Below are 13,638 nucleotides of genomic sequence, written 5' to 3' on the forward strand. Positions count from 1 at the left end.
CATAAGAGGGCTTATGACTGGAGCAGAGATGATATTCAGATATAGAGCGATGTATTCCTAGTGTCTGTGTGCGGTATAACTCCGAAAAAGACGCGACGCGATGAGTTCCAGAGCGCAGACCTAACTGATTATTATCGCCGTGAGTGAAAAGCTGGTTCGCCATGGCCGTGGTTTGTTTGTTGATTTGTTGGTGCTAGCCCTGACAAACCGGGGGAGAAACCGACGGAAGATGGACCTTCCAAGGGCGCTCCTCTGGCTGTCCTCAACTTACCAGGTACTCAGTGTGGAACTGCGAGGCGATTGGTTTGCGCTTCCAGGGGCAACAGCCTTTTGGTGGACTCTACAACTCCATCTACTTGGCCATGGAGCTTTCGCCAGCATCTCTGTGTTTCTTCTGATACTGCGGTGATTGCTTCTCTATGTGGAAAGCTAGCTGATTGCTTGAGGAGAATCACTGGATTCGCCATCAATTCTAATCATCTCAACGGCAGTCAACTGTACCTGTAAGTGAGAATGCCCATATATCTTCTGATCCTTCTTGTTATCCTCGATTCTAATGAGACAGTCTTTGCAAGCCCACCCTCTCCCACATGCCGATCCCAGTACTGTCGTCCTTCTGACAGCAGGAATACCATCTTGGACATTTAAATGAAATCAACCTCTGCTTCTGCAGAACGACAAGATGAGAAGCAACAGAATATTGAGATCTTGGAAACCGCGAATCCCAGAAACACCCCAGACGAGCATAGTCCTAATCCTGAAACACTGCGAATTCTCAGCCTTGCAAACGACGATGAGCCGTCTCCATCAACCCCCGGAATATTTGTCCTGAAACTGCCAAACCTTAGTCCAGAATCAACAGAGCGGATCTTTCCCATCAGCTCAGTCGTGTCGGTCGATTCATCCGCTCCGCAAACGCCGGCAGTGGAGAATGCTGAGCAGCAAAACTCCCCTAGGGCTGAAAGCCCCCGTTCTAATCTTACTGTTAGCAAGAAGTCAGCAGGCCAGCCGGCTACGCCATCATCAGAAGACCGCAAGGACGCACTCTCGATTTGGGGCACAGTAGAAGCCTCTGGCAGTCCTTTGAACGTGACTACCGAAAACAGGAAGCGGCCCCCCTTAAAAATTGACTTGGCCAGAAGATTTACTGGCATATCACTCGAGGATGTGAATCTGTCTTTCCAGAGGGACTCTGGGCTCGCGGGGCCATCCTCTGCTGCGGCCCAGGACTCGTACTTCTCAGGAGCAGGGTCCTGGACACAAGATAAGGAAGATGACTTAAACTTCAAGCACATTCATGGCTTTGGTGCACTCATAGTGTTACAAGAATCCAATGGAAGTCTCATCGTCCAGGTTGCGAGCAAGAACACCGAAGAAGTTCTAGGCTACAACCCCGAACAGCTTTTCGGGCTACCGACCTTCTGCGATATCGTGCAGGATAATCAGAAAAATGACTTTCTTGGCCGTTTTAACCTTGTTCGAGACAAGTGGTATAATGTCGAGAAGCATGGTCCAGATATCCACGAAGTCGATGTCCGCCAACGATACGGGGCAACGAGGCGGCTTTGGTGTACGATGCATGCTACAAAGGCAAACTCTGGTCATATCGTATGTGAATTCGAGTTGATGAGAGCCGTTCTTGATTATTGGAGGAACTCAGGGCCTTCAAAATCGGTCCACGCAGTCTATGACAACACAAGCACAGACCAGAGATCTGATGAGAAGAACAGCACTCCGAGTATGCCTCCTGAGATGCAAAACATGCTGAGAGGAATCAGAGGGAATTTCCAGTCTGCAGACATGCTGAGCGCCTTGTCACTTGTTATCCAGCTGGCCGCGAGCACCTCCTCCCTGAGCATGCTTTTCAACTACTTGATTGGCATCATTAGGGAATTGACAGGTTTCAGCCGAGTAACAGTCTTTTATTTTGATCGTGACGGGAATGCAGTCCCTATGAACGATGCCGTTAACTCGCGCATTATTGCCAGTTTCCCGGAAGACCTGCATTTCCCCAAACCGCTTTCTCCGAGAGACTTGGGAAGATTCCATTTGGGCAACAAAGTTGGTCTCGAATACAGTCATAGACAGTCACACACTGAGCTGGTTTACCATGATTCTGAGAATTTGCCGAGCGAGTTTGATCTAGATCGCTCTTACCTGTTGGCGAGATCACCGTACCTTGTGGATCACGTCACCGGAATGCCCGTCTTTGCTTGCATGTCTATCAATATAAATGCGTTCGGACGGGCATGGGGGCTTATAATGTGCCAGTCGTACGAAGCAGAGTTGCGGTTACCCCCTCCAGTACAAAAGTTCTTTTGGCTAGTTAGCGACACACTTTCAAGCAATATCGAACGTCTTTCAAATACGATGACTGCCCAGATGCAGGGTCCTCTCAGTTCTTCGCATGACGGAGATGAGAAAGGCGATAGCTTACACGTCGAAGACTTGTTGACCTTGTTTAAGGCGGATTATGCTGCATCCTCGATGTTAGGTGAAACTAAAATCCTTGGAAAGCCCCACGATGCGCAAGAAGTGCTCGCTTTGGTGGAATACTTGAAACTGAAGGAACTCGGTGCTGTCTTCTGTTCAATGGACATGAGTCGCGATTTTCCGGACCTCAACTATACCCCTGGTTTCAAGTATCTAACCAACCTGCTGTATGTGCCCTTGTCAACGGACAGTCGAGAGTTTATCGTTTTCTTCAAGACTTCGCAATGCAGAGACACTTTACGTGCTGGGACTGATGACAATGCTCGATGCCTGGACCATGGACAGCCAACAGACCTTGGATCAGAGGCGAAGGCGGTTGATCGTGGGACTGATGTATGGGATGCAGGAGACTTACAGAAGGGCTCCTTTCTGTCCTTGATATACAGGGCGATGCTGAAAGAGGTGTGGCAGCAAAAGGAAACAACAATGCAAAGTACCCAGCTTATGCGACTACTTTTGGCAAACTGCGCTCACGAGTTTCGAACGCCACTGAACGCGATCATCAACTATCTTGAAATTGCATTGGATGGAGATCTAAATCAAGAGACTCGGGAGAGTCTTTCCAGATCGCATTCCGCTTCAAAATCCCTCATTTACATAATCAACGATCTCTTGGACCTCACAAACGCAGAGAACGGCATCAGCTTGATCAAAGACGAGAATTTTGATCTTGTGGAGACCATCCATGAAGCCTCGCGCATTTTCTGTGAAGAAGCGAGGCAGAAGGGTGTTGAGCTTCATGTTGTGCAATACTCTGATATTCCTCCTGTACTGGGAGACCAGCGGCGAGTACGACAAATTATCACGAACCTCATCAGCAATGCTGTTCAGCATACATCTTCGTCCGGAACCGTGACTGTCGAATCATGCATGTTGCCTGATTATAGCGAGACTGGGAAACTTGGAATTGAGGTAGCTATCCACGACACTGGAACTGGCATGTCTCAGAACGACATTGAAGCACTTTTCTGTGAATTGGAGCAAGTTTCAAACAAAGACTATATACGAAGTCGAAGTCCCCAACGCTGCGAAAATGCCATAATGAGCGATAGTAGCGGCTCGAGGAACATACTCGGGCTGGGTTTAGCCCTAGTTGCTCGCATAGTTCGCAATATGAACGGTCAACTCAGCGTCAAATCAGAGGAAGGCCAGGGGAGTTGCTTCAGGATCAAAATGCAGTTCCCTTTATCTATCGACGAGTCCAATGAAGAGACACCTGATTCAAACAGAGCGTCGCCGGTTGACAAAGGAAAAGGGCGGCAAAGTGAAAATGAAGACGGCCAAAACAAGCCTTCCAAGGAAAATGAGACAGTCTGCGGCGGCGATGGCCTAGCTCGGGCAGCGAACAATGCTGGATCCTCAGAATATACAGATTCTACAAAACACGAAAGCCATACATCAGACGATACAGCCACAGCGGGTTCCGCTCAACATGGCTCTGCCTCGAAGCAAGAAGAATCGAGTGACGGAAAATGGGAGAGCCCTGATACTATACATCCTGACATAAGGACAAAGCCTCTGTCTGCCGAGGGGGAAGGGCAAGCTCATCAACCGCATTCAGGTCCCGCAGAGCAATCTACAAGAGCTTTAGCCGACAAACCGACCAAGCCAATCGAGGAAACAGCGGCCGGATCCCCAGAAGGGACGGCAGAGCCCAGTCAAACCGAATCACAAACTCAGACCGATGTTTCACGCAACGTGACTACGACTACTGTCTCTGACGGCTCTTCAAAAAAGAATCTGCACATCTTGGTAGCCGAGGACGATCCGACAAACAGCGCAATCTTACGCAAGAGACTGGAAAAGTCGGGGCATACCGTCCATATGACTGAGAATGGGAAGGAATGCGCTTCTGCGTTTTGTGACAATGCGCACTCCTTTGACGCCGTCCTGATGGATATACAGGTCAGTCACAGAACTTCTGTGTAGATAACAATGGTGAGCTGACCTCTCCAGCAGATGCCGATCGTCGATGGCATGGGATCAACCAAGATGATACGAGAATTTGAAGAGCTGGCACCCTCTTCGACGTCTGTTTCAGCGATGTGTCAGCCTCGGCGGATTCCGATATTCGCTGTCTCCGCATCTTTGGTGGAAAAGGACCGCCAGACATATATTGACGCAGGATTCGACGGGTGGATCATGAAACCGGTTGATTTCAAACGGGTTGTCCGACTTCTGGATGGAGTATACAAGGAAGAGGCCCGTGAAGACAGTCTCTACAAGCCTGGCATGTGGGAGAAGGGAGGCTGGTTCGACAAGGGCGTTGAGAGCTAAAAACCGCTCGTGTGGAAATGAGATTTATGTCCGCATGAGAACATGGTTCAACGACAGAGGCGGGGGCTTTATACCCCTCAAAGTATAGAGATAACATAGATTATAGAGTGCGAAACTTAGATGCTGGCCACTGCTAAGATAGATCAGAGATTCTATCAAAATGGGGTTAACCATTCAGAACAAGATTGTCCAGTAAGGCGAGTCGTAGACCATCAACACAAACCACGACTTCAACTATATGCGCCATCTATGCATGTATGTATATGTGCATGCTGTATGAACAAGATGTACAACGCCAACACGATGCACGATGCTGATGATTCTACCCAAGGGAGAGAAAACACGAACCAAGAACCGTCAACCAATCCTTCCATTCACAAGCTAATCAATAGTATTCCGGCAAGTCCCCAAAATCCGGCACTGCATCCCCGCACTTGAACGATGGCGCATAGGCCTTGGCCGGCATGAATCCATTCTTCCAGGCGGTCCTGTAACTCCACTGCGCCGCAGACTCGGTACGCCAGGTCCAGTAGAACCAGCCCTGTCCGGTCCCGAACGCAGACATCTGCGCCTCTGCGTATATCTGCAGGAACTTCTTGTACTCGGCCGAGTACTCGGTGACATCTGCGTTGGCGTTGGCGCAGCTGCAACGTGGCCCGCTGTCGGCGGTTGGACAGTATTGGGTTGAGTCCGTGAGGGAGAAAGTTCCTTCCCAGCGAGTGCCGCGACCGACGTTGTTGAGGTATTTGGCGCAGTCGGTATCGGCTTGGGACCATTCTCCGCAGATGGTTGGGCCCCAGCTATAGAGAAAGGGTCAATATGGTGGGATTAGAAGATGAGGGGGGACGTTGAAGAAAGACAGACCCTGAGCTTGTGGAGTTGATCTCTTTGATCATGTTGTACCAGTCGTTGCAGATTAGGTTGACTTTCGCCGTATGGTTGAGGCCTATCTGCCCTGTATTGAAAATGGTGTATTGGTGCGTATCCAGTAACATCTTGTCGGGACGGTTTTTGAGCATGCTCTTCCATTTACTCAGGTTCAGGAAGCCATCGTGCAAAGCGACATACGCCGTGATGCCGTTTTTCTGCACGAGTTTCGTGGCCTCGGTCGTCCAATCGAGGACATCCTCGATTGAGAGCGAGAGCATCAGTGGCTCGTTCACGAGCCCGTATATCGTGACGACATTCTTGTATCGGTCCTGCGCGAAAAATTTGGACACGCTGTCGTGAAAAGCGAGAGACCGGTTGCGGTTGAGCTCGCCATCTGTCCCATTGAGCCAGCCAATGGCACCCTCGCGACCGCTGTGATTCCATCCGTTCTGACTTCCTGGAATCCCGTGCGGGTCGAGCTTTACTCGGAGCCCGTATTTCCTGCAGTACTCGATTGCTCGGAGGAGATATCGCCACGAGATCTTTGCGACATAAGGGTCGTTGTCGTACGTTGCTACCGCCCAGTAGGAATATTGGATGCGGACGTGGTCAAGACCTGCATCTCGGATATCCGCAAAATCTTGCTCGGTAATGAATGTAGCGTAGTGCTTCTCAAGCGTTGAGGCGGCGGAGCTGCCGAGTCTCTTGGACAGTGTCCATTCATCAATGATCCCTGAGACCGAGGAGTAAGAGTCGAACAATGAAGGAACGATGAACGGTTCGAGTGACAGCCAGCCTCCCAGGTTAACGCCGCGGATTGGCTGTGATCCATACGGGAATGGTTCCTTCAAAGGAGGGACATTGTCGTTCGGTCTAGCTGAGTCGTCCCAGGTCGAGTTTAAGCCCATGATAGAAAGACCACCAACCGTCTCATTTGTGAACGTGACATTGAAGCCAGTCGTGTCGTACCATGTCCAAGGGTCCAGATATGTTCCCTGGGCGTAAGTCTAGTATAACGTCAGTGGAGGTCTCGATAAGCAAATCTGCGTGAACAAACGTACTGGAATGCTGTCATGGCTTAGACCGTTCAGATTCGAGTTACCAGGCGAGGTTCCTTGTGGATCTGCCGGACCAGACTTGTTGTCATGTTTCTTGGACACGACGACGGCGACGGGAATCACAATGACCAGTATCAGGATCAGAGCGCCCAAGCCAATCCATCTCTTTCGCTTCCAGAATGGCCGTCCGCCGCCTTCATCGTCCATACTGCCTCCCCAGCTACCTTCTTTCCGCCATCTAGCTTCCATCGTCGGGCCACCACCTCCACGATGGCGCACTTGCATCTCGGGGCTCCGCCCTTCTTCAAGGTACGCCCCAGATGCGACCCTCGCCTTCGATCGATCTCTGTGTGACTCGCCAGGCGGATCACGCAAGGCGCGCTTTCCTTCTCCCACAACTGGTCTCTTTTTCGGACGTTTCCTCTCCGCTTTGGCGACGTCCTTCGCGTTCTCGCGCTCCCGACGCTCCTCCTTTTCATATTGAGCCCCGAGCCTAGCCAACGCATCCGCGCTCAGCAAATGCGACGCACTATTGGTTGAATCACTGCTCTGATGCTTCCTCGCCGGAGCCTCACGCGCCGCTTCCCTTCGTCTAGATCTCCGCGCTTCAGCATCCGATTCGCGACCTCTCTCCCGGCGGCCGTCTCTCGTCCGATGTCGCCCATCATCCTCATACGCCCTGCGCCTGCTCTGAGCCTCCCGATCCCTGTCGCGATGCCGCTCATGCCGCTCGCTTCTTCTCGGAGCCTCCCTCGCCCGCGATCGTTCCCCTCGCCGCGCATCATAGTCATTACCGTAAGATCTACTCGCTCGCGGTCGCGGGGTGCGCTCGTCACCCAGCAATTCCTGATCGGCCGCCCCCTCCGCATCGCGCTCGTAGTACCCGCGCGTCCGCGACTCACGCGGGGGACGGTACCCGTCCCGTCTGTATCGGCGTTCGTTAAGGTCATGCTCGAGTTCGTCATCGTCATAATCGTCGTCGTTGTCGTCAGTTGCGTAGCGCCGTCGGGCATAGTCATAGTCATACCGTGCTTCCCGGTCGCTGTCGCGACCGCCGTAGCGGTCTCGACTTCGGGAGTGACTTGGCATGCAAGTTTTATCCGTGGATTGGGAATGTTCAGCGGAGCGAATGTCAACGATCGGTATGTGGGAACTGCAGCGGCTTCGGTTTGTTTATGACCGCTGTCGAGCTTGCTGGGGCCCTTAGAAGGATGTGCCGGCGCAGATATGGTTCGTGGCTGTAATTAAAAATTAATCTCATGCAGCAGCGAGCAGAAGTCGTTCATCATAAGCGTGCGACATGAGCGCAATTGACCCGACCGAATGGCAAGGACTGCCTTGTACCAAAACAAAGACAAGAAAAGCACACGCGTTGCCAACCACGGCCCGCGATCTAGCCCAAGGTGCGATGCGGCAATTCTTTGACTTTCTTAATACCAGACACACATATAATTCTCGTATCAAAATTCAAAGTCTCAATTCTCAATTCTGAATATCCAAAACGAAGGTAAACTAAGGTCGTTCATGGGGCTTTGACCCGGGCTGCTGAACCTGGTGGAGGTGGGATGGCTGTGTTTCTGACAGGCACGCCAGTTGCGGAGCAACCGGGGCGGTAACAACCAAGACAGGAACGAGAAGAGTAGTTACTCTCAACATCATAGCCTTTAATCCAACATTGATTGGGTCTTAAGTGAAGAAAGCAAAGAGAGACTTGATCGTAGAGAGCTGTATTGGTCGTTTTTTAGGTTCGAGATAGATGGTAAGCACGAGACGCCACACGTGGTCACCGGAGATTGACACGGATGACGGACTAGAAATATGATACTGATTGTTTGTGGGGAATCCGATCGGAAATCCACTGAAAAATAGCCGTAAAGACAAACAATTCAAGAGAGAAGATGCAGTGGTATAAGTATCTATCTAGCTTCATCAATCTGATACCGAACAGAATGCCTCGCGTGGCCAGTTCCTGACAATTGTCAAAAGAGGTATGTGAACGCTGTATATCGGGATGAAACAAATGACCAGAGTAGAAGATCGTGGAGAAGAAAAATTGGAAAAGATTCAGTCGATTGTACATGCACATTGGATATTGGAATACCAAATGAAGATCCAGGGAATATGAATATGAAAGACATGTCATATCAGCCACCTCCGTCTGTACAACTCCAGGTTCACCCAACTTAAGGATTAGAACGACACGAAAGAATGCGATGATATTATGCCTTCGCTGACTTCAGGGGAATCAAAAAAAGGAGACAAAATTATAAGAGGGAATTTTCCGCGGCGCAAAGCTGCCCGTAATAAGATATTGCGCATCGGATGTGCCTGTCACGCGACCGGAGACTGCATCAGCTTTGGGCAGAGTGGCCATTCATTAGGCGGCCTTCATAACTGACGTGTCGCGTAGGCAAAGTGAAAAATCAACGGAGAAGGGTAGGCCTCGAACGTATGTCCAGATAACCGGGGCAGGACAATGCACTGCCGTCGCTAACTTCGTCACATTCTCAGATCGACTCGTAGGTTGCACCGCAGCTCTCGAGGATTTCCCATGTGCGCCTGCGAAGGCCACAAGAGGCAGAATGCATAAAGGACCAGCCCATTGGTGCAATGTGTCAGTAGTTTTTTCTCTTTTCTTTTTTCCTTTTTTCCACTTGTTCAGTGGCTGCCGATTTTGATGTTCGATCCGCCACCACTGGGAGCATGATTTTCCAATAGGAGGGATTATCCACGGCTTCCTGTCCTAAGCCTGGGCCCTATCTAGGCCCTGTTGTGAAACTGTTATGAACTGATAATTTGTCTCGCTCCTTCCTTACCCAAGACGCCTGGTTCCTGAGGTTTCGGGCTTCTATCACGCCCCTTCTTGCGGCTCAAGAATGCGAGCATACCGCTATTGGAGGACTTTCCCTTGACTGACGCACTATCGTAGCCCTCGGCCGGAAGAGTAGAGCTGTGGTCGGCGAGCTCAGTCCAACTACCCGCTTCTTCCAAGACCATCTGAACACCTCCGCCCTTACTTGTCTTGCGGGTGGCTCCTCGTGGACGATTGGGGCCAGGGGGCGGAAGCGGCCGAGAGAACGAGTGAGCGGGTGGGGGAGGCGGGGGAGGAGCTGGAGACGGAGGCTGCGCGTTTGGCGTATAGTCTTGCGAGTCGTGCGCATCACTGTGACTGGTATTGTCAGGTTGGGTCAAGTGACCGGCGGAACCCTCAGTGCGTGAGGTCGGCGAGTTCCTCGACGTGTCAGGCTGTGAATAATGACGAGCGTGGGCTGAAGACGTGGTGGATGGGAGACAATCCTCAGGATTCCTGTCGGCAAAATGTGAGTATCAGAGGTGGGTGAATGAAGTCGATGTGACGGTACTTACTTTGACGCCGCGATTGCCTCAGCAGCATTGCTGAAAACTCCGTTAGCACGGAACCCAGATAGATCCTGCTCCTGCAACCCCTGCACATACCCTTGATATGTAACTGTGGTGTAGTCGAAAGGTTCAAACATCGTCTCGATCAGACGGTGAAGCTCATCCTCTCTGATTTCCTTCGCCGTTGCATCCTCTCTCAACTCCGCCCTCGGCTTTTGTCTCCGCGCCCGAGCCTCCAGAGGCGCCTCCTCGAGGAGAAGCTCTTCCAAATCATACGTGGCGTCAAAGTTGGTCTTGTCGCTGGAAGGTCGGAAAACAGGCGGAACTTCCTTGCGTTCCAGAGCAACAAAGTCGATCTCTGCGAAGAACATATGCGAAGTGAAAGTGTCAAATCCAGTGGCTCCTATTCGTTTGCTTCGGTCCTTCTCCAACAGCGCAGACATTGCCCGCAGGCACGGAACTGAAACAGCCGGGTTGGTGACGTAGTATTTTGGTTGAGCCTTTTTGATGTTCTCGCTAAGGACGTCCTGGCTGCGACCTTCAAAAGGTCGCTATATTACAAGTTAGAGTAGTGCGAGAGACCAGAATTGCAGCAGAAGCAAGGCCATACCTTGTTATAAATGCATTCGTAAAATGTAACACCGAGCGACCACCAATCCACTTCACAGTAATAACCTCCGCCTTCGTACACCTCGGGAGCCAGATACGCCAAGGTTCCTGACTTGCTTGTGAGGGGCTTGCCCGGTCGAAAATCGGATGCCACATTCTGCAATGAGGAAGAAAGGTCAGCGGGAAAAAGCAACTGGGATCACAATGCTCAAGAGGGCGCCACATACGAAATCCGCCAAATGCACATGGCCTTCCGAATCTAGCAGCACATTGTCCGGCTTCACATCTCGATGAATGATACCTTGTGAGTGGATGTATCTCAAAGCACAACCGAGTTCTGCCATCCAGAAGCGTACTGCCTCTTCTGTAAAGCACTTTCTTGAGATATGGAATCGCAAATCGCCGCCGTTCATCAAATCAACCACGATATATCTTCACGAGATATTAGCAACCACTGTCAGGGCCATCCAGGAAGCCTGCTGGAAAAACGCACATGTACTCGATGTCTTGGAAACTGTATCTCAAGTTGCAAAGGAAGGGATGGTTTAAGTGTTCGAGCATTCGTCGTTCTCGAATAATGTTCCTTACGCTCTCCGATCGCACAACTAAAGAAAATGAAGCAAATAGTTAGTACGCTGCACCAGCAAGAGAATCAGACGACATCAAAGCTCCCACCTTCTTCTTTCCGAATGTACTTGAGCGCAAATGTCAGGCCGGTATCCTTCTTCTCCACGATGCGGACCTTCCCAAAAGCACCTTTGCCTACCACTCGAAGGAGGCGAAATTGGTTTAAGTTCACTATGACAGGATAAGTCAAGAAGAGTCAGTGAACGCGCTCCATACAATTGCAAACGACAGGTGCGTCCAGCACACTAAGATAAAGAACCCGCTACGCACCCTCATCGGTGGAGCACACCGGTTTCCCTTGCGAATTACCCATTGAGAAACTCTATCCGAGAAAACTCAAGTATTGCGTTCCGTTTGGCTGAAATTACCGCGGACGCATCCCAATCGTTGTGCTGCAGGGATCGGACCCGGACGATATGTGACAATTCGCAGAAGCAGGCGGAAGAGACGATTGGCGTATGAAAAGGAGAAGTAGACGGGCAGTCGCCAGAAATTCAAGGGACAGGAGACAGCAAGCGGTCGCAAGCCGGGCACATTAATGCTCCTAGATTTCTAGAAGAAGAGATAAAATTATCAGCACCGTAACAAAGAATCGCAGCATCTGAAAAGGCAACGGCAGTGGTACAGAAGGAGAATAACGTGGGCGGAGGGGTTCTTTTCCCCGATAGGCTGCGCAAGATCTTTCGCAGAAGTTGAAACTTACCCTCTCAATGAAGGGAATGCAATGGGTTCAAAGGATGAGGTAACAAAACGAGTCTCAGACAATCAGAAGAGGTTGTTCGTGATGGAAAAAGTGAGCCAGTCTGGCTTGAGACCCAGAACAGCGAGAAGGGATGGAGGGCGTTTGAGTCTTGGATGATTTCTGGATTGGCTGAACGTATCCCGTAGTAGGAGTGGTACTGTTAGTAGTGCCTTAGCCCCTAATACGGAGTAGTCAGAAGACGGCCCAGGTCACTACAGAGGGAACAACAAAGTTTCCAAACCAACAGCATACAGCAAGATTGTACTCATCACTCACCTAATCAAGAGCAGATCTCCGAAGAATTATGATCAAGAAATGCGATTACTCCAGTGAGTTTTGCTGGAGTTGTTGAAAGAATGGCACTTCAGTAGGTGCTCAGTGCTCAGTAGGGAGAGAAACGCGCGAAACTCTGTTTGTTGGACCCTCTAGAACAGTTTGATGATAGGCGAAAGGTAATTTGCCCTGCTGACAAGCATAAAATAAGAGGTACACCAGCAATACGAGCGAACAAGCCAGCTATCTGACTGGAGTTAAGCTATCTTTGAGGCTTGAATCTAGCTCTGCTGTCTCAAAGAACCAGATGGGGAAAGTGCAGGCTTTGAACAACGTGGAGAACCGAATAGTAACTACCAAGAAGGGATAGGAGGTTTCGGAGGCTGGTAAGGAATAGTCGGAGCTATCTACGCTGTATTATTATTATTTGGTCAAAGCGATGTGAAGAATGAAGGTACCCAAAGTGGCGTTCTCGTCCAGGAGACAGAAGAGATGCCGCTTGGGCCCACGAGCAAATGGGAAGAGGCGTGGTTTACAGAGTACAAAATCCTGAATGTGGACACTGGCTCACAGGTGAAAGAGGATAACAAATCAGAATGGGGGAGCTAATGGGAATACTACTACGTACGAAGTACAGACTGGCAGAGACCGCAGTGGGTTGGCAAAAACTAAGCATGTCTTGGGAGTGTTGGACATTGGAGAATCAACCGATAGTCGTCTCAGGGCGGGTCCTTGAATATGGAACGATGGGGGACTTGCCGAATAATAATACCCTTAGCTATTCATACCAGAGGTAAAAGTATCGCGGGGAACTCCTGGACGCTTGTGATGAACTTATGATCATATTGCTACTTATGCTTAACTGGGGATTCTAGATAATGTCAGGGGAGAGTTGACGCCGAAGGAAGCTACTTCGGTGACCCTTGGACAGACGTGATGCTGTCCTACAAGAGCAGCTTGTTGGAAGACGTCATTTATCAACAGCTGATTACGGAGTACTTGCACATTTCATGTGCAGCCATGTACAGAAAACAGAGTCTCATACATAAGACTGATCCCAAAGCACGACTGAGCCGACAAGCCACCGCTGACCTGTCAACCCATCATTCGATGACAGTATAAACCTGCTCCTTCTGGAATATCTTCCAAGGATTTGGTTCTGACCAGTCACTTTTTCGAATTCTTCCCTTCTTTGTTCCTGAGGTGGTGTCCATGTAAGCAGTAAGCAGCATCTCGTGGCCGCCACGTTTTTGGGCGAGCATGACCAACCGATAACCAACGAACCAGAGAGTGCTGTCCATCGCATTATCATAAGAACACTTCTGTTAG

The 13,638-nt window shown here is 50.4% G+C and overlaps 3 protein-coding genes across 3 annotated transcripts; 1 reads left to right on the forward strand and 2 right to left on the reverse strand.

Annotated features, from left to right (window-relative positions):
* Positions 1 to 648: 648 nt before the first annotated feature.
* On the forward strand, positions 649 to 4,770 carry Aud_004575 (hybrid sensor histidine kinase/response regulator; the record flags this gene model as incomplete). The annotated part of the gene is made up of 2 exons (XM_043289514.1): positions 649 to 4,398; positions 4,453 to 4,770. 2 exons carry the CDS (start codon positions 649 to 651, stop codon positions 4,768 to 4,770), a joined length of 4,068 nt encoding a protein of 1,355 aa, XP_043145449.1.
* Positions 4,771 to 5,155: 385 nt separating this feature from the next.
* Positions 5,156 to 7,787, reverse strand: exg2 (putative exo-beta-1,3-glucanase; the record flags this gene model as incomplete). The annotated part of the gene is made up of 3 exons (XM_043289515.1): positions 5,156 to 5,570; positions 5,635 to 6,647; positions 6,702 to 7,787. The coding sequence occupies 3 exons, from the start codon at positions 7,785 to 7,787 to the stop codon at positions 5,156 to 5,158; spliced, it is 2,514 nt and encodes an 837-aa protein (XP_043145450.1).
* Positions 7,788 to 9,479: 1,692 nt separating this feature from the next.
* Positions 9,480 to 11,607, reverse strand: Aud_004577 (serine/threonine-protein kinase; the record flags this gene model as incomplete). Its single annotated transcript, XM_043289516.1, has 7 exons — positions 9,480 to 10,005; positions 10,065 to 10,609; positions 10,669 to 10,824; positions 10,895 to 11,099; positions 11,161 to 11,272; positions 11,343 to 11,465; positions 11,565 to 11,607. The coding sequence occupies 7 exons, from the start codon at positions 11,605 to 11,607 to the stop codon at positions 9,480 to 9,482; spliced, it is 1,710 nt and encodes a 569-aa protein (XP_043145451.1).
* Positions 11,608 to 13,638: the final 2,031 nt, after the last annotated feature.

Source organism: Aspergillus udagawae, assembly GCF_001078395.1.
Source record: "Aspergillus udagawae IFM 46973 DNA, scaffold_3, whole genome shotgun sequence".
Taxonomy (NCBI): Eukaryota; Fungi; Ascomycota; class Eurotiomycetes; order Eurotiales; family Aspergillaceae; genus Aspergillus; species Aspergillus udagawae.